The sequence below is a fragment of the Hemibagrus wyckioides genome, linkage group LG26 (genome assembly GCF_019097595.1).
Source record: "Hemibagrus wyckioides isolate EC202008001 linkage group LG26, SWU_Hwy_1.0, whole genome shotgun sequence".
NCBI lineage: Eukaryota > Metazoa > Chordata > Actinopteri > Siluriformes > Bagridae > Hemibagrus > Hemibagrus wyckioides.
The window spans coordinates 642,246-661,211 of NC_080735.1; the positions used below are offsets into that span (position 1 = coordinate 642,246).

General features: G+C 41.1%; 1 protein-coding gene and 1 long non-coding RNA gene across 2 annotated transcripts in view; one reads left to right on the top strand and one right to left on the bottom strand.

Annotated features, from left to right (window-relative positions):
- Positions 1–12,300, top strand: part of LOC131346581 (uncharacterized) — a 39,387-nt gene extending 27,087 nt beyond the window's left edge. Inside the window, exons 4-6 of the long non-coding RNA XR_009203644.1 lie at positions 6,699–6,766; positions 10,837–10,901; positions 12,035–12,300. This is a non-coding gene — a long non-coding RNA (uncharacterized LOC131346581). The remainder of the gene's footprint in view (positions 1–6,698; positions 6,767–10,836; positions 10,902–12,034) is intronic.
- An 873-nt stretch (positions 12,301–13,173) lies between these two features.
- trim2b (tripartite motif containing 2b) overlaps positions 13,174–18,966 on the bottom strand; it is an 11,421-nt gene continuing 5,628 nt past the window's right edge. Inside the window, exons 5-12 of the mRNA XM_058381227.1 lie at positions 18,604–18,784; positions 17,638–18,400; positions 17,249–17,349; positions 16,637–16,804; positions 15,798–15,966; positions 15,249–15,319; positions 14,489–14,629; positions 13,174–14,394 (exon numbers count right to left, since the gene is read on the bottom strand). Of these exons, the coding sequence (XP_058237210.1) occupies positions 14,242–14,394; positions 14,489–14,629; positions 15,249–15,319; positions 15,798–15,966; positions 16,637–16,804; positions 17,249–17,349; positions 17,638–18,400; positions 18,604–18,784 (1,747 nt within the window). The 3' untranslated portion in view covers positions 13,174–14,241. The remainder of the gene's footprint in view (positions 14,395–14,488; positions 14,630–15,248; positions 15,320–15,797; positions 15,967–16,636; positions 16,805–17,248; positions 17,350–17,637; positions 18,401–18,603; positions 18,785–18,966) is intronic.

Below are 18,966 nucleotides of genomic sequence, written 5' to 3' on the forward strand. Positions count from 1 at the left end.
GTGTGTGTGTGTCAGTAATATAACCTGTGTGTGTGTGTGTTTCAGTAATATAACCTGTGTGTGTGTGTGTGTTTCAGTAATATAACCTGTGTGTGTGTGTGTGTTTCAGTAATATAACCTGTGTGTGTGTGTGTGTCAGTAATATAACCTGTGTGTGTGTGTGTGTCAGTAATATAACCTGTGTGTGTGTGTGTGTTTCAGTAATATAACCTGTGTGTGTGTGTGTGTTTCAGTAATATAACCTGTGTGTGTGTGTGTGTTTCAGTAATATAACCTGTGTGTGTGTGTGTGTGTTTCAGTAATATAACCTGTGTGTGTGTGTGTGTCAGTAATATAACCTGTGTGTGTGTGTGTGTTTCAGTAATATAACCTGTGTGTGTGTGTTTCAGTAATATAACCTGTGTGTGTGTGTTTCAGTAATATAACCTGTGTGTGTGTGTGTCAGTAATATAACCTGTGTGTGTGTGTGTGTCAGTAATATAACCTGTGTGTGTGTGTGTCAGTAATATAACCTGTGTGTGTGTGTGTGTCAGTAATATAACCTGTGTGTGTGTGTGTCAGTAATATAACCTGTGTGTGTGTGTGTGTTTCAGTAATATAACCTGTGTGTGTGTGTGTCAGTAATATAACCTGTGTGTGTGTGTGTGTCAGTAATATAACCTGTGTGTGTGTGTGTTTCAGTAATATAACCTGTGTGTGTGTGTGTGTCAGTAATATAACCTGTGTGTGTGTGTTTCAGTAATATAACCTGTGTGTGTGTGTGTGTTTCAGTAATATAACCTGTGTGTGTGTGTGTGTCAGTAATATAACCTGTGTGTGTGTGTGTCAGTAATATAACCTGTGTGTGTGTGTGTGTCAGTAATATAACCTGTGTGTGTGTGTGTGTCAGTAATATAACCTGTGTGTGTGTGTGTGTTTCAGTAATATAACCTGTGTGTGTGTGTGTGTCAGTAATATAACCTGTGTGTGTGTGTGTTTCAGTAATATAACCTGTGTGTGTGTGTGTGTTTCAGTAATATAACCTGTGTGTGTGTGTGTGTCAGTAATATAACCTGTGTGTGTGTGTGTGTTTCAGTAATATAACCTGTGTGTGTGTGTTTCAGTAATATAACCTGTGTGTGTGTGTGTGTCAGTAATATAACCTGTGTGTGTGTGTGTGTTTCAGTAATATAACCTGTGTGTGTGTGTGTTTCAGTAATATAACCTGTGTGTGTGTGTGTGTTTCAGTAATATAACCTGTGTGTGTGTGTGTGTCAGTAATATAACCTGTGTGTGTGTGTTTCAGTAATATAACCTGTGTGTGTGTGTGTGTTTCAGTAATATAACCTGTGTGTGTGTGTTTCAGTAATATAACCTGTGTGTGTGTGTGTCAGTAATATAACCTGTGTGTGTGTGTGTCAGTAATATAACCTGTGTGTGTGTGTTTCAGTAATATAACCTGTGTGTGTGTGTGTCAGTAATATAACCTGTGTGTGTGTGTGTCAGTAATATAACCTGTGTGTGTGTGTGTGTTTCAGTAATATAACCTGTGTGTGTGTGTGTCAGTAATATAACCTGTGTGTGTGTGTGTGTCAGTAATATAACCTGTGTGTGTGTGTGTGTTTCAGTAATATAACCTGTGTGTGTGTGTGTGTTTCAGTAATATAACCTGTGTGTGTGTGTGTCAGTAATATAACCTGTGTGTGTGTGTGTGTCAGTAATATAACCTGTGTGTGTGTGTGTGTCAGTAATATAACCTGTGTGTGTGTGTGTCAGTAATATAACCTGTGTGTGTGTGTGTGTTTCAGTAATATAACCTGTGTGTGTGTGTCAGTAATATAACCTGTGTGTGTGTGTGTGTCAGTAATATAACCTGTGTGTGTGTGTGTGTCAGTAATATAACCTGTGTGTGTGTGTGTCAGTAATATAACCTGTGTGTGTGTGTGTGTCAGTAATATAACCTGTGTGTGTGTGTGTGTTTCAGTAATATAACCTGTGTGTGTGTGTGTTTCAGTAATATAACCTGTGTGTTTGTGTGTGTTTCAGTAATATAACCTGTGTGTGTGTGTGTCAGTAATATAACCTGTGTGTGTGTGTTTCAGTAATATAACCTGTGTGTGTGTGTGTGTTTCAGTAATATAACCTGTGTGTGTGTGTTTCAGTAATATAACCTGTGTGTGTGTGTTTCAGTAATATAACCTGTGTGTGTGTGTTTCAGTAATATAACCTGTGTGTGTGTGTGTGTGTGTTTTTCAGTAATATAACCTGTGTGTGTGTGTTTCAGTAATATAACCTGTGTGTGTGTGTTTCAGTAATATAACCTGTGTGTGTGTGTGTGTCAGTAATATAACCTGTGTGTGTGTGTTTCAGTAATATAACCTGTGTGTGTGTGTGTCAGTAATATAACCTGTGTGTGTGTGTTTCAGTAATATAACCTATGTGTGTGTGTGTGTGTGTTTTTCAGTAATATAACCTGTGTGTGTGTTTCAGTAATATAACCTGTGTGTGTGTGTTTCAGTAATATAACCTGTGTGTGTGTGTGTGTCAGTAATATAACCTGTGTGTGTGTGTTTCAGTAATATAACCTGTGTGTGTGTGTGTGTGTGTTTTTCAGTAATATAACCTGTGTGTGTGTGTGTGTTTCAGTAATATAACCTGTGTGTGTGTGTTTCAGTAATATAACCTGTGTGTGTGTGTTTCAGTAATATAACCTGTGTGTGTGTGTTTCAGTAATATAACCTGTGTGTGTGTGTGTCAGTAATATAACCTGTGTGTGTGTGTGTCAGTAATATAACCTGTGTGTGTGTTTCAGTAATATAACCTGTGTGTGTGTGTGTGTGTCAGTAATATAACCTGTGTGTGTGTGTCAGTAATATAACCTGTGTGTGTGTGTGTGTGTCAGTAATATAACCTGTGTGTGTGTGTGTTTCAGTAATATAACCTGTGTGTGTGTGTCAGTAATATAACCTGTGTGTGTGTGTGTGTTTCAGTAATATAACCTGTGTGTGTGTGTTTCAGTAATATAACCTGTGTGTGTGTGTTTCAGTAATATAACCTGTGTGTGTGTGTGTGTTTCAGTAATATAACCTGTGTGTGTGTGTGTCAGTAATATAACCTGTGTGTGTGTGTGTCAGTAATATAACCTGTGTGTGTGTGTCAGTAATATAACCTGTGTGTGTGTGTGTGTTTCAGTAATATAACCTGTGTGTGTGTGTTTCAGTAATATAACCTGTGTGTGTGTGTGTCAGTAATATAACCTGTGTGTTTGTGTGTGTTTCAGTAATATAACCTGTGTGTGTGTGTGTCAGTAATATAACCTGTGTGTGTGTGTTTCAGTAATATAACCTGTGTGTGTGTGTTTCAGTAATATAACCTGTGTGTGTGTGTGTGTCAGTAATATAACCTGTGTGTGTGTGTCAGTAATATAACCTGTGTGTGTGTGTCAGTAATATAACCTGTGTGTGTGTGTGTGTGTCAGTAATATAACCTGTGTGTGTGTGTGTCAGTAATATAACCTGTGTGTGTGTGTGTCAGTAATATAACCTGTGTGTGTGTGTGTGTTTCAGTAATATAACCTGTGTGTGTGTGTGTTTCAGTAATATAACCTGTGTGTGTGTGTTTCAGTAATATAACCTGTGTGTTTGTGTGTCAGTAATATAACCTGTGTGTGTGTGTGTGTCAGTAATATAACCTGTGTATGTGTGTGTTTCAGTAATATAACCTGTGTGTGTGTGTGTCAGTAATATAACCTGTGTGTGTGTGTGTGTCAGTAATATAACCTGTGTGTGTGTGTGTCAGTAATATAACCTGTGTGTGTGTGTGTGTTTCAGTAATATAACCTGTGTGTGTGTGTGTGTCAGTAATATAACCTGTGTGTGTGTGTGTGTGTTTCAGTAATATAACCTGTGTGTGTGTGTGTCAGTAATATAACCTGTGTGTGTGTGTGTGTCAGTAATATAACCTGTGTGTGTGTGTGTTTCAGTAATATAACCTGTGTGTGTGTGTGTTTCAGTAATATAACCTGTGTGTGTGTGTGTGTCAGTAATATAACCTGTGTGTGTGTGTGTGTCAGTAATATAACCTGTGTGTGTGTGTTTCAGTAATATAACCTGTGTGTGTGTGTGTGTCAGTAATATAACCTGTGTGTGTGTGTTTCAGTAATATAACCTGTGTGTGTGTGTGTGTGTGTTTTTCAGTAATATAACCTGTGTGTGTGTGTGTCAGTAATATAACCTGTGTGTGTGTGTGTGTCAGTAATATAACCTGTGTGTGTGTGTTTCAGTAATATAACCTGTGTGTGTGTGTGTCAGTAATATAACCTGTGTGTGTGTGTTTCAGTAATATAACCTGTGTGTGTGTGTGTGTGTGTTTTTCAGTAATATAACCTGTGTGTGTGTGTGTTTCAGTAATATAACCTATGTGTGTGTGTGTCAGTAATATAACCTGTGTGTGTGTGTGTTTCAGTAATATAACCTATGTGTGTGTGTGTCAGTAATATAACCTGTGTGTGTGTGTTTCAGTAATATAACCTGTGTGTGTGTGTGTCAGTAATATAACCTGTGTGTGTGTGTGTGTTTTTCAGTAATATAACCTGTGTGTGTGTGTGTGTGTGTTTTTCAGTAATATAACCTGTGTGTGTGTGTGTTTCAGTAATATAACCTGTGTGTGTGTGTGTTTCAGTAATATAACCTGTGTGTGTGTGTGTGTGTGTTTTTCAGTAATATAACCTGTGTGTGTGTGTGTTTCAGTAATATAACCTGTGTGTGTGTGTTTCAGTAATATAACCTGTGTGTGTGTGTTTCAGTAATATAACCTGTGTGTTTGTGTGTGTTTCAGTAATATAACCTGTGTGTTTGTGTGTGTGTTTCAGTAATATAACCTGTGTGTGTGTGTTTCAGTAATATAACCTGTGTGTTTGTGTGTGTTTCAGTAATATAACCTGTGTGTGTGTGTGTGTGTTTCAGTAATATAACCTATGTGTGTGTGTGTGTCAGTAATATAACCTGTGTGTGTGTGTGTGTCAGTAATATAACCTGTGTGTGTGTGTGTCAGTAATATAACCTGTGTGTGTGTGTGTCAGTAATATAACCTGTGTGTGTGTGTGTCAGTAATATAACCTGTGTGTGTGTGTGTTTCAGTAATATAACCTGTGTGTGTGTGTGTGTCAGTAATATAACCTGTGTGTGTGTGTTTCAGTAATATAACCTGTGTGTGTGTGTGTGTCTGTAATATAACCTGTGTGTGTGTGTGTGTCAGTAATATAACCTGTGTGTGTGTGTGTTTCAGTAATATAACCTGTGTGTGTGTGTGTCAGTAATATAACCTGTGTGTGTGTGTTTCAGTAATATAACCTGTGTGTGTGTGTGTCAGTAATATAACCTGTGTGTGTGTGTTTCAGTAATATAACCTGTGTGTGTGTGTGTCAGTAATATAACCTGTGTGTGTGTGTGTCAGTAATATAACCTGTGTGTGTGTGTTTCAGTAATATAACCTGTGTGTGTGTGTGTCAGTAATATAACCTGTGTGTGTGTGTTTCAGTAATATAACCTGTGTGTGTGTGTGTGTCAGTAATATAACCTGTGTGTGTGTGTGTCAGTAATATAACCTGTGTGTGTGTGTTTCAGTAATATAACCTGTGTGTGTGTGTGTCAGTAATATAACCTGTGTGTGTGTGTGTTTCAGTAATATAACCTGTGTGTGTGTGTGTGTCAGTAATATAACCTGTATGTGTGTGTTTCAGTAATATAACCTGTGTGTGTGTGTGTTTCAGTAACATAACCTGTGTGTGTGTGTTTCAGTAATATAACCTGTGTGTTTGTGTGTGTTTCAGTAATATAACGTGTGTGTGTGTGTGTTTCAGTAATATAACCTGTGTGTGTGTGTGTGTTTTTCAGTAATATAACCTGTGTGTGTGTGTGTCAGTAATATAACCTGTGTGTGTGTGTGTGTTTCAGTAATATAACCTGTGTGTGTGTGTGTGTCAGTAATATAACCTGTGTGTGTGTGTGTTTCAGTAATATAACCTGTGTGTGTGTGTGTCAGTAATATAACCTGTGTGTGTGTGTGTGTTTCAGTAATATAACCTGTGTGTGTGTGTGTGTGTGTGTTTCAGTAATATAACCTGTGTGTGTGTGTGTCAGTAATATAACCTGTGTGTGTGTGTGTTTCAGTAATATAACCTGTGTGTGTGTGTTTCAGTAATATAACCTGTGTGTGTGTGTTTCAGTAATATAACCTGTGTGTGTGTGTGTCAGTAATATAACCTGTGTGTGTGTGTGTGTTTCAGTAATATAACCTGTGTGTGTGTGTGTGTGTTTCAGTAATTTAACCTGTGTGTGTGTGTGTGTCAGTAATATAACCTGTGTGTGTGTGTGTTTCAGTAATATAACCTGTGTGTGTGTGTGTGTGTGTGTTTCAGTAATATAACCTATGTGTGTGTGTTTCAGTAATATAACCTGTGTGTGTGTGTGTTTCAGTAATATAACCTGTGTGTGTGTGTGTGTCAGTAATATAACCTGTGTGTGTGTGTGTGTGTCAGTAATATAACCTGTGTGTGTGTGTGTGTGTGTTAGTACTATAACCTGTGTGTGTGAACTGGCCTACAGTCTACTTTATCACTCTATTATTCAGTCTATTCTATCACTCTACCACTCTAATATTCAGTGAGGCAGCAGAATACTGAGGCAGAGGGACGCAATTGACGTCTTTTTATTTTACAGATGCACTACAACACAAGCTGGACCCAGCTAGCACAACAACACTTTACTCTTCTTCTGAACTCTGCGTGGTAAGCTCTCTGTTACATTAGAATGCCCTCTAGTGGTCACACTCCCTAATGACATAATACTTCACTATATCCACTTACCCCTGATAACACTAGTCCCTCACAACTTAGTCAAATATATCAACATCATTATGCCAACATTATAACCTTTTCATTATTTTTTTACAACATTATTTTCAACTTTATCACTTAGCCTAAGCTAGGGACTGTAGACTACCTCCATCCCAGTGAGTTCCAGGACGCATTCTTGCCCTGTGGCTGGGGAACTCACCACTACTTTAAGCAAAACCTTTCAAGTAACTGGGCAACTTCCTTGTCCTTGTAAACCTTCTGACTTCAGGCTGCTCCTCTTCCTTCAAAGTCTCTGACACAGTGACCTCTGTCAGAACTACAGTGTTGTAGTTCCACTTCTGTCCAACACTGTCCCTTGATGGTGCAGGGCTAACTGATTCAGGTAATGGCAACTTCTCCACCTCTTGCAAGGAAGTCTCCAACACCACAGCTGTTCCAGCCAGCAATACCACCTGTCTGGTCCTCACCTGATCAATGTGTCGGCACACTACCTGGCCACGGTATATGACACAGGGCCCATCCTTTTCTGCACTGTTCCTGGAATCCAGGTAGGTCCTGAACTGAAGTTCTTGATATACACATTTTCACCAACACTCAAATGCCTCTCTTTGGCACGCTTGTCGTAATACCACTTCTGCTTCAACTGCTTGTCTTGCACTTGACTTTTGAAGTCAGGGTGAATGAGATCCAGGGTAGACCTCAGTTTGCGATCACACAACAGCTCTGCAGGTGATTTTCCGGTAGTCGACTGTTGTTTAATTCAATAACTGAACGACGATCTTGCTAGCCTGACCTCATTGGAATCTCCTGTGCTCTTTTTCATCAGACTTTTAAACGATTACACAGCTCTTTCAGCCAGTCCATTAGAAGCTGCATGGTATGGTGCCATGGTTATGTGCTTGATGCCGGCTCATGAATTCTTAAAACCCCTTACTAACAGCAGATGTGGCATTATTCAAAGGGAACGGCTCTATCCATTTAGAGAATGCATCCCCCAGGATCAGGAACATTTTTCCTTCCCATGGACCTGCATAATCAATATGGATCCTTCTCCATGGCAGCTTTGGAATTTCCCATGGGTGTAAGGGTTCACAAGGGGGGGTATTCCTGCTCTTCTGACATCTGACACACGTTTTTACCAGTCCTTCCACAGCAGCATCCATCTGGGGCCACCACACATAGCTCTGTGCCAACCCCTTCATTCTGGTTATGCCTGGATGGCCACTGTGTGACTGTTTGAGTATGGCTGCCCAGCCTTGGGAAGAAGTCACCACGCGTGCACCCCACAGCCTCATTGGACAGTCAGTTCTTCCTGTTTTTTAAGGTATTCTTCAAAGGCTGGATCCATCATCTGTGGCACTTCTCTGAGTTCACTGAACAGTGCAATCAGGGACTTGTGATTGGTCACAATGGTAAATGGTCTGCCATACACATACGTGTGGAATTTCTTTACAGCCAGACAGCCAGACCCTCCTTATCCAGTTGAGAGTAATTCTTCTCTGCTGCATTTAACATTTGTGATACAAATACTATCGGTCTGTCTGTCCCATCTTCCATCCTGTGAGACAGAACAGCCAAGATACAAGCCAAGATAAGAGGTTTGGTAGGATCACAGTGCACTAATATAGCAGATGACTTGAGTTCTTTTGACTTTACAAAGGCTTCTTCCTGCTCACGGCCCCACATCCACTTTGTTTCCTTCTTCAACAACCTGTGTAAGGGCACCAGCACTGTGGACAGACTGGGCAGAAACTTATGATAATTGTTCAACAACAGTTCAACAACAGTTCAGACTCCTCTGACGGTGACTGAACTGAAGGCTTATCTAGGCTTGTTGAACAATTATCATAAATTCCTGCCTAGTCTGTCCACAGTGCTTCTTGAATCGCTTGCACCTTTTCTGCCACTGGATGCATGCCTGCAGCACTGATTCAGTGGCCCAGGAATATCACTCCCTCTCCCAGGAACTCACATTTGCTCCTTTTTAGTCTTAGTCTTGTTTTTAGTCTCCTCAGAACCTCCTCCAGATTCCTCAGATGCTCCTCATCCTTTGCCCCGGTGACTGTCATCCAGGTATACCACAATGTACCTCATATTTTGGAGAATTCCCTCCACAGTGTGTTGGAAAATGGCTAGACTTGATGCCACCCCAAAAGGGAGTCTACAGTATGTGTACAGCCCCTTCTGTGTGTTAACAGTGACATATTTCTTGGCACTTTCATCCAGCATAATTTGCTGATACACATGGCTCATGTCTAGTTTGGAAAATGTCTGGCCTCCAGCTAACTGTGCAAACAAATCTTCCACTTTTGGAATGGGATGCTGTTCCACACTGGGTGCTCTCTTTACTGTGAGTTTCTAATCTTCACAAATCCGAATAGAGCCAACTGGTTTCTTAACAGGAACTATGGGAGCTGCCCACTCTGCAAACTGCACTGGTTCAATGATTTTCTCCTCAACCAATCTCTGGAGCTCAGGCTCCACCAAGGGCTTGATAGCAAATGGAATTTGTCTGGGCTTATAGAATCATGGTTGGGCTTCAGGGATGACATGAATTTTAGCTGTGGTGCCTTTCAGCTGCCCCAGCTCTTCTTTAAACACCTCTGCGTGTCTGTCTAGCACATTTACTAACTTCCATGTTGGCACTGCTGTTACTTGATTTACCAGCTGTGGCAACAGCCCGAAGTCTCTCAGCCAGCCTCGCCCCAACAAGTTAGGCCCCTCTCCATCTACCACAACTATTGTAATTTCTTTCCTTACATTTTGGATTTCCACTGTTACTGTGGCTTGACCCAGCACTTCCATCTTTTCCCCTGTATAGGTCTTTAGATTCAAACTGCAGGGTCTCCATTCTGGCATGTCTGCTTTCTTCCACAACTTAGAATATTGCTCACTGCTTATAACTGTCACTCCACAACCTGTGTCGATATCAAAATCCACTTCAATGCCATTTACACTCACTCTCTGTGTAATAGGGGCCACCTTTGGCTGGACTTGGGATACGCTGTATATTGTATTATATCACTGATGTCCTCCCTCTCATTATCTTCCTTCTCTCTAATGAGATAAATCCTCCTACCTTTCTCTTTTTTCTCTCCTTTTTGTACTTTGAATGGAGTCTTTTGCCACCCTGGCAAAAACCTGCCCTGCACACTCGTTTCATGTGTCCACGCTTTCCACATTAATGGCAGAGCTCATTCAGAAACTTACATTCCCCTGGTGCATGTTGTCCTGCATCTGTAACACACTGGGTCGTTTTGTCATCCCTTTTTCTCAGCTGAGTATACCATACGCACTGCTGTTGGTCATTTAACTAACTTCATAGTTTGTCCTGTCTCCTCCATTAACAATCCTTGCAAATCTTCATGTTCTTGTTTGCAAGCTCCATTGCTTCGCAGATTGTATGTGCCTTCTCAAATGCTAACTCCACTTCTGATAGCAGTCGTCTCTGCATTCAGTCGTCATTCATTCCACAGACGAATCTGTCCTGCAGCATTTGTGGAAGTGTCTTGCCATCGTTCAGTGTATGTGAGTAAAACTTAAACCTTTGCACGATTTCACTTGGTTTAGTATTGTAACGAGTCTTTAGAACAGTGACCAGCTCATCATAGGTTTTTTCTCCTGGCTTTGCAGGGCAGAGCAAGCTTCATAATAAACTATATTTGGATGACCCAAATCCACTTAACAGCAACGCTTTCTTTTTATCAGCTCCCTCAATTCAATTAGCTTGGAAAAATACTTGAGCATTTCGTTATATTCATCCCATAACTGTGATGCACTATCAAACGGATTCACCATCCCCACCAGCTAGTCAGTCCTTGGGGGCAGTCCGTTTACACTTCTACACCAGTATTCATCCAGCACTCGATTATCTCAGTGACTCATCAATGATTTCCTCCGACACATGACTCCTTAACTCCTTGTCACCAATTATGTAATATTCAGTGAGGCAGCAGAATACGGAAGCAGAGGGATGCAATTTAAGTCTCTTTATTTTACAGATGCCGTTCACTACAACACGAGCTGGACCCGGCTAGCACAACACTCTTCTTCTGAACTCTGCATGGTAAGCTCTCTGTTACATTAGAACGCCCTCTAGTGGTCAAACTCCCTAATGACATAATACTTCATTACACACTCTATCACTCAGTTTACTCTATCACTCTTTCTACAGAGACACAGAAGAAACAGTGTTTATTTCAGCTGTGTGTGTGTGAACTGGCCTACAGTGTGTGTGTGTGTGTGTGTGTGTGTTCATTCCTGCTGTGTGTGTTTCAGTACTATAACCTGTGTGTGTGTGTGTGTGTGTGAACTGGCCTACAGTGTGTGTGTGTGTGTTCATTCCTGCTGTGTGTGTTTCAGTACTATAACCTGTGTGTGTGTGTGAACTGGCCTACAGTGTGTGTGTGTGTGTGTGTTCATTCCTGCTGTGTGTGTTTCAGTACTATAACCTGTGTGTGTGTGTGTGAACTGGCCTACAGTGTGTGTGTGTGTGTGTGTGTGTGTGTGTGTGTGTCTGTGTGTTCATTCCTGCTGTGTGTGTTTCAGTACTATAACCTGTGTGTGTGTGTGTGAACTGGCCTACAGTGTGTGTGTGTGTGTGTGTGTGTGTGTGTGTTCATTCCTGCTGTGTGTGTTTCAGTACTATAACCTGTGTGTGTGTGTGAACTGGCCTACAGTGTGTGTGTGTGTGTGTGTGTGTGTGTGTTCATTCCTGCTGCGTGTGTTTCAGTACTATAACCTGTGTGTGTGTGTGTGTGTGTGTGAACTGGCCTACAGTGTGTGTGTGTGTGTGTGTTCATTCCTGCTGTGTGTGTTTCAGTACTATAACCTGTGTGTGTGTGTGAACTGGCCTACAGTGTGTGTGTGTGTGTGTGTGTGTTCATTCCTGCTGTGTGTGTTTCAGTACTATAACCTGTGTGTGTGTGTGAACTGGCCTACAGTGTGTGTGTGTGTGTGTGTGTGTGTGTGTTCATTCCTGCTGCATGTGTTTCAGTACTATAACCTGTGTGTGTGTGTGTGTGTGTGAACTGGCCTACAGTGTGTGTGTGTGTGTGTTTTGTTGTTATTTCTCAGAAATCTGTCTTACTTCATTCCTGAAAATTCCTGATCTTTCTGTCAGTAGATTTCTCTTGAATATTTTCACAACTACTTTTTTTTTTTTTTATTAAAATGATTTGACCTGCTAACTCTCCTCAGGAAGTGCTAGGTGCCCTGTGCTAACGTCGCTGAGCTGACAGACAACTGGCTAGTGTGTGTGATTGACAGGAGGAGAGAGAGTCTGCCCCTCCCATCCAGAGAGCTCAGAGAGTCATGATCGATCATTATTATCATGTTCTTATCATTTCATTAGAATTTGAACTGTTTTAATAAAAACTGAATGAGTGAAGTGAACATGGCGTCATGGCGTAACATCCAGCGTGGGAGTGCGTTATAACTTTATTTAAAAACACTGATTAGAGCTATGGCTGAACTGAATTATTCTCTTTATTTCTTTTATTTAGATGAATAATTCTAGAATATTTAAGAGAAATTGCATTTAACATTCAGATGTTAATAAAAATGTATAAATCCTGATGTTTTTATTTCTCTGCTAATATTCTGGTGTTTTTCTCTCCTTCTGAAGGCAGTGTGTTTAAAGGGATTGTTTGGCTGATGATTATTTACAGTATTAATGTTTTATAATCATTTCTACTGATTGTTTTTTCTAGTTCTTGTGAATTGTTCACTTTTAGATGAAAAGTAAAAACACTGAGGGTAAAAGTGAGAAAAAAAAGAGTTTTCTGAGAAAAGATTCAGAAACGTTTCTGCAGTTAATTGGAATCTTTTAATGTTCTTTAGCATCATGACTTCTGGACATTTTGACACCAACATTAAAAATTAAAGCTTTAAACTGTAAAGAAGCGAACCTCCACCCAGCGTTAAAAGGGAAAGAAAATTCATTTGCTTTATGGCATTTCTAATGAAAATAATGTTAAAGCTTTTTTTATTTATTTATTTTTTTAAATACAGAACACAAGAACATTCAAGTGGAATTTTAATAATCCATTAAAGATAACATTCCTAGATCAATTTTTTTTTTTTTTTCATCAGTACAAATGAAACTGTACAACAGCAAACATTCCAACAAGCAGAACAGAAAGAAAGGCAGGATTTTCACCTGGAAGCAGAAATGTGGAACACAGTTTAGGATAAAGTGATGATTTACTCCTGTTGCTATAGAAACGTATGAGGAGTGAAGTAACCTGGCGCTGGAAACTATTAATCCTGCAACAAACTACAAAAACTCACCACTTTCCCACCTTTCTGAAACATTAGTCAAGATAAATACATAAATATAGAGATTTTTTTCCTCTTAAATATTTGAAAATAAAAATAGAGGCCTGCTTTTTGCTAGTGAAGTCCTAAAGGAGACGAGAGGAGCGTGATGATGTGGATGGACCGGACACTCAGAGCTCCTACACGAGTCCATGTACTAAAGACGATCACTGTTTCCTCTATTAGTTTGGGTTTTATTTACTAAGTGCATCAAGGAAAGGCTTTAACGTGCAGCTTGAATTAAACAGGTGAAGTTTGTTTGCAGTGAAACTTTAAATAGTGTCATTAAATTGAGTCAGATGGACCAGAGATGGAAGTTACTGAAGTTCTGTGTAATGTCGCTCACATGCACCAAGCAGAACTCGGAGTTAGCAGTGAAGATCGAGGAAACGGATTTGATTCCAAACGCATGCACATCCGATCTCAAACGCTCTACCAGCAGATATCTGAGCAGCTGCTAAATCAAGGCGTGGTCACAATAAAGCTCCGGCCATGTAAACCTCTACACTTTAACCAGAGTGGACGCGGCTAAGGGTTAGCGCTCAAACACACACTGTGGAAGAACACTCACCTTTTTTCTCAGTAAACAGCCACGTGGTGTTTAAATCTGGATCAACAGGAAGTCGTGTAAAAGCAGGAATATTAAACCAAGAAGAGATGAAATAATTCTGCAGTAAAGTAGATGATTGCTAGCTTGCTATATGATGATGATGATTTGTTTGTATTATAATTATTAAGTTAATAAAATAATGCTGAAATATTTCTATAAGTTTAAATGTGTGTATTTTTGCAGCACTGAGTAAAAGGTTGGTGAGAGATTAGACTCCTCCCAGTTCACCTAAAATCTAAACATTTGTACAAGATGAGAAATGAAACCAAACGCAGACGTGTACTGAACTGAACAGAACCTGGAAGCTGAAAGTGACCACACTTTAACTGTACAAGCCTCCCAAATATCCGTCTGATCTCACTGACCATAATTAATGGGGATCCGTCCTGCAGGAAGGAGGCAGTTAGCACAGGAGCATTAGCGTGATGGATCTGCAGTAGAAGTGCAAGATGGAGGTACAGATCTCTGAAGTAGTGAATCACTGAAGGTAACGGTACACCTTAAAACAGTGATTCCCAGAGTCGGCCACAACGACGTGTCCATCAGAGGTCAGGGCGAGACCCTGTGGCCCGTAAAGAGGATCCGCTGCCGTGTTGATGTAGGACAGAAAAGAGCCGCTTCCATCAAACACCTGATGGAGCAGAGGGGATGAGTGCACAGGTTATTCTCACATGGAGCAGGGAGTCGTAAGCTCTCGGACGTGAACGTCTCCGTGATAAAAATACCTGTATACGGCTGTTCCCCCAGTCGGCTACGATGATGTTCCCGTTAATGTCCACTGCAACACCTGTGGGAGCGTTGAACTGTCCGTTCCCTTCACCGTTCGAGCCAAACTTGAGCAGGAACTCACCTTCAGCACTGAACACCTGGAAATACGAACAGAGCCAAACTGGAGGAAAAGTGAAGGCAGGTATTAATGCTGATTATCTCAGGGTGCTGTAGAGCTCTGGATTATGACCTGCATGGGACCAGTGGATTTTTTTTCTCCTATTAACTTGGCTGCTGAGGAAACCACTGTTTATAGCTGCTATAATGTAAGCGACAAAAACAACAGCTTGCTTCATTTGTTACACAACATTAAATCTGACTATAAATGGATAATTAACATAAAAATTATAATAAAAAATGTTTTTTTAATTTAATAAGTTTGTTTATTATTAATCAAACCTTGCTAATGCTGGCAAAACACTGTGGAATGAGAGGAATAAAACACTTCATAAAAAAAATTAAACAGGAAATTAACCAGTGTCTGTTTGGTAAGAGTGGTTCTGCTTGCTCACGCCGCCCTGTTCATAGTTCTATGAGATATTTGTTCTAGTTAAAGTTAAACAGTTAGAAATATCTGGTCAGTAAGCTGCCTGGAAACTGGAATAAAACTAAAAGATCTAAATCATCGTTAGAGTTCCAGTTTCTCAGAGATTAATGCTGTTCTAAATGTATTAATAAAAGTTTAAACATGATTAAAGTTAAATTTTTATAACTTACCTTGACTGAATGATTGTGAAAGTCAGTGACAATTATTTCATTATTATTGTTGACTGCAGCAAAATGGGGTCCTGGAAAGAGAAAGAGTTCACAATCAGCTGCAGAAGTATTGGCACCCTGAGGGACATGGTGACGGTCACTTGAGTAAATGAGTGTGGAGATGTGTGTGTGCATGGTGATGTCCTGGCATCACATGGAGGCAGGGTGTATCCTAGTTCTCCTGACCTCCAGATCCTCCACCACCCTGACCAGTCTTTGACCAGAGGTGCCAATAACTCTGAAGCTGTACTGTAAATAGTTCACACACCAAAATATATTCTGTTCAACTGAATTTGATTTGAATTTGCTTGTAACAAAAAGTAGCTTTATGGAAACCCAGGTGTAACTTTAGATCCCTAATGGAGAATAAACTCCCTGAGATGATATGCAGAAGAACCCTCAGGAGGAACCAGACTCTCAACGGAACCCACCCTCATCTGGTGACTGTAGATGGTATCAGAACACGTACACTTCACCGTGTGTGATACTGAGTGCTGTGAATTATTTTACCTGCAAACTGTTTGTCACCGATTCCTCTGCTGCCAAACTTGGTTACCAGTTTCCCACTGGGCTGGAAGATGAACACCATGCAGGCTTTGTTGTCCACCACGATAACGTGACCGTTCTGATCCACAGAGACTCCCTTTGGACCCATCAGCCTACCGGACCCCAGCTTAGCCTACACAGAAAGATCCATCGGTTAATGTCTTTGCTGTCATTATCTTGTACTTCCATCTTTAAATTCAACAGAACTGAACAGATCGACTAGCAGATATTCCATCTTTCCCATTACTGAGTCTTTACAATTCATCCTGCTCACACAGCGATCAAACAGACAGTGTGGAAGAATGGTCGCCTTTTTTCTCAGTAAACAGCAGATGAGCCATGTGGTATTTAAGTTCGGATCAACTGGAAGTCTGATACAGTTAGGGCCCATGAGTACTGACCAGGGTCTGAATGTGGACTCAATCCCAGGACTCACTGGTGGGTCATTTAACCCTCATGTAACTCAAAAGCAGTGTCCTGTCCTGCTCTGGTTCCTCACGAGCCTCCTCTCATGACAGAGATGTTTGTTAATTTGCTCTGCATTTCCTGTCCACAGATTCCAGTACTCCTTGCTCTTTAGGTCTTTCAGTAACTAGTTCTCTTCAAACATCAGCCACCACTGAGCAAGTGCTACCTCATAGAGTAGAGTTTCCTAACCCTGGTCCTGGAGAACCTTCTGTCCTGGTTTAGTGTTCCTGACTTATCTGTGATTCCACTATTCCATAATTTACTCCAGGTTCTCCAGAACTAGCACTAGGAACAACTTTCTCAGAGTGCACAGTTATGACATGAAGAGCACTCACCTTGTATTTGCCATCACTGGAGAAGATGCTAACCCACTTGTTATCATAATCAGCGATGATGATATCACCGTTTGGATGAACAGCGACACCAGTGGGCCTCTGCAGCTGCCCCGGAGAACGACCACGAACTCCAAACCTGCTCTGAAACTCGCCCTCGTTGGAGAAGATCTGGGCAAACAAATAGGATGTATCTACAGTCTATTCTTTCTATTCAGTATTTCTAGACCTGAGCTCCTATTATAGCTGCTAGATTTTACAGAGGAAGATGCTGGTAATGGTCATACAGTTCCTCATATCGGTCCTGCAAAGCTTTAGGTGTTTTATGTTGGAGCTCTGCATGTAAGAAGTATTCTGCTGTGAAGTTCACTCAGAAATACTCAAAGAGGCTTAGGGACTGACACAAAGTCCAGCAGGTTGAATACTGACCTTTTCACCCACTTACAAAAGGAGGATCTTTACAAACGCAAGCAAAAATACCTGAAGAAATGTTTGTGGAATGTTTAAACACTAACCTACATGTTCATGTTTGGTCACATAGCAATTAAACATTCTTTTATAGAGAAAGTGTTCCAGTTTATACAATAAAAGTGAAATAAAATGAGCTCTAATCACCTGCACACACTGATTATTACTGTCCGCAATCAGGATACTGCCCGATGAGGCGGCTACCCCCTGTAGATTGGTGAATTCACCTTTATTTCTTCCTTTTGTTCCTGTGGTATAAATAAATCACAGATAAGAGACTGGACTGAAGACCATGCTGTAAGGAAAGAAGGACAAGGTCTTATTGTCCAAATTCTTCTTAAAGGGTTGTTGTGAACTACAGCTCTGTAACTCTAGAGTGACTCACAAGGTGCAGGTCTGCACAGACTGAGAAATAAACCTTTGTTGATTTAATAGAAACTCTGATTTGAGCTTCTTGCTATATGTCGTTACTGGCCAGCATGTCTGTGGTGTCTGTGGTATGAACAGGAGTGAAATCTGTTGATCATTCTGCTTACCGATTCTGAAAATAAGATCATCTTCAATGGGATTTACTTTCTTCTTGGGTGTGCTGAACAAGCTCCCGCCTCTCCGCACTCCTTTCTGTCGACTCCTGCTCCCGGGGGACTTGGCACTCCGTCTCCTCGCACCGCCATCACTGGAGCCTGTGGAAGCAGCATTGGCTCCAGAGGTGGTGGTTGGAGAATCGTCTGGAGACCCGGTGACCTTCAGCCTGAAGGGGCTTCCCTTGATGTGCTGATCATAGAGTCTCAGCGCCAGACTAAAGTCCCCCTCCTTGTATAATGTGTAGTGGAACTCGTAGGTGCCATTCTTATGGTCCAAAATCTCTCCATCCATGACACTACCTTCAGGTGTGAAGACTTCTCCAGAGATGACAGCATTGCCTGACTTGCACAGGCCCCCTGACTTGTCTCTGGTTGTTATGATGACGGAGGTCGGCTGACCTACAATGCATTGCTCGAGACCATCTCCTGAAGCCTCAGTCTGACTGGCCACTGCATTGGTGGTGATAATGGCACCCAGGTTGTGGATGGACTTGCGAAGTCCTTCTACTTCCATCATGAGCTCCAGCTGATCGTTCTCCTCGGGTTGGAGGGGAAGGCCCTGACTGGCCAGCTCGCTCAGTCTCTCTCCAAAGTCTTTATGAGTCTGCAGAACAACAGCATCACTTGCTCCATCCAGCGCCTCTCCTGTCTGACTACTGTTACTGCAGATATCAGCCTCCTCTCTAAGCAGAGTGTCTAACTGTTTCTGTAGTACCTAAAACCATACAAACACATGAACCTTCTGCTTCAGTCCATCTGGACAACTGAAATAAATAAACATAAATTATCATTTACTTGTAAATACATTGTCCTGTCACTTGAAAAACTCCACTAAGTTCTACACAATGTGCTTCTGGATGAATGAATAAAACGTGTGTATGCATTCACACACACACACATACACACACACACACACACCTTCTGCTTTAATCCATAGGTGACCTCTAACTCCATGAGCAGGACACTCTTACGTGTATCCAGGGTCTTGTGCAGCTCACTGAAGGAGGAGTGGATGTCCTCCTCAATAGAGTTCTTCTGAGTGCTCAGCTGCTGCAGAATGTCCTTCAGCACCTGCACAGCATCTCTGATCTGCGGAAGCCTGGGTGATAATCAACCACTTCAGTCATTCAAACAACTAACCATTCTCCAGACAGGAGTGAAAGGCAGTTGTCATTGCTGTTTGTAGCTACAGGATACTCATAAATCATGGACACCAGCATGGTCACCTTGCCCACTGGTCATTTTATCATGCACACATTCATATTGGATCTTTAAATTATA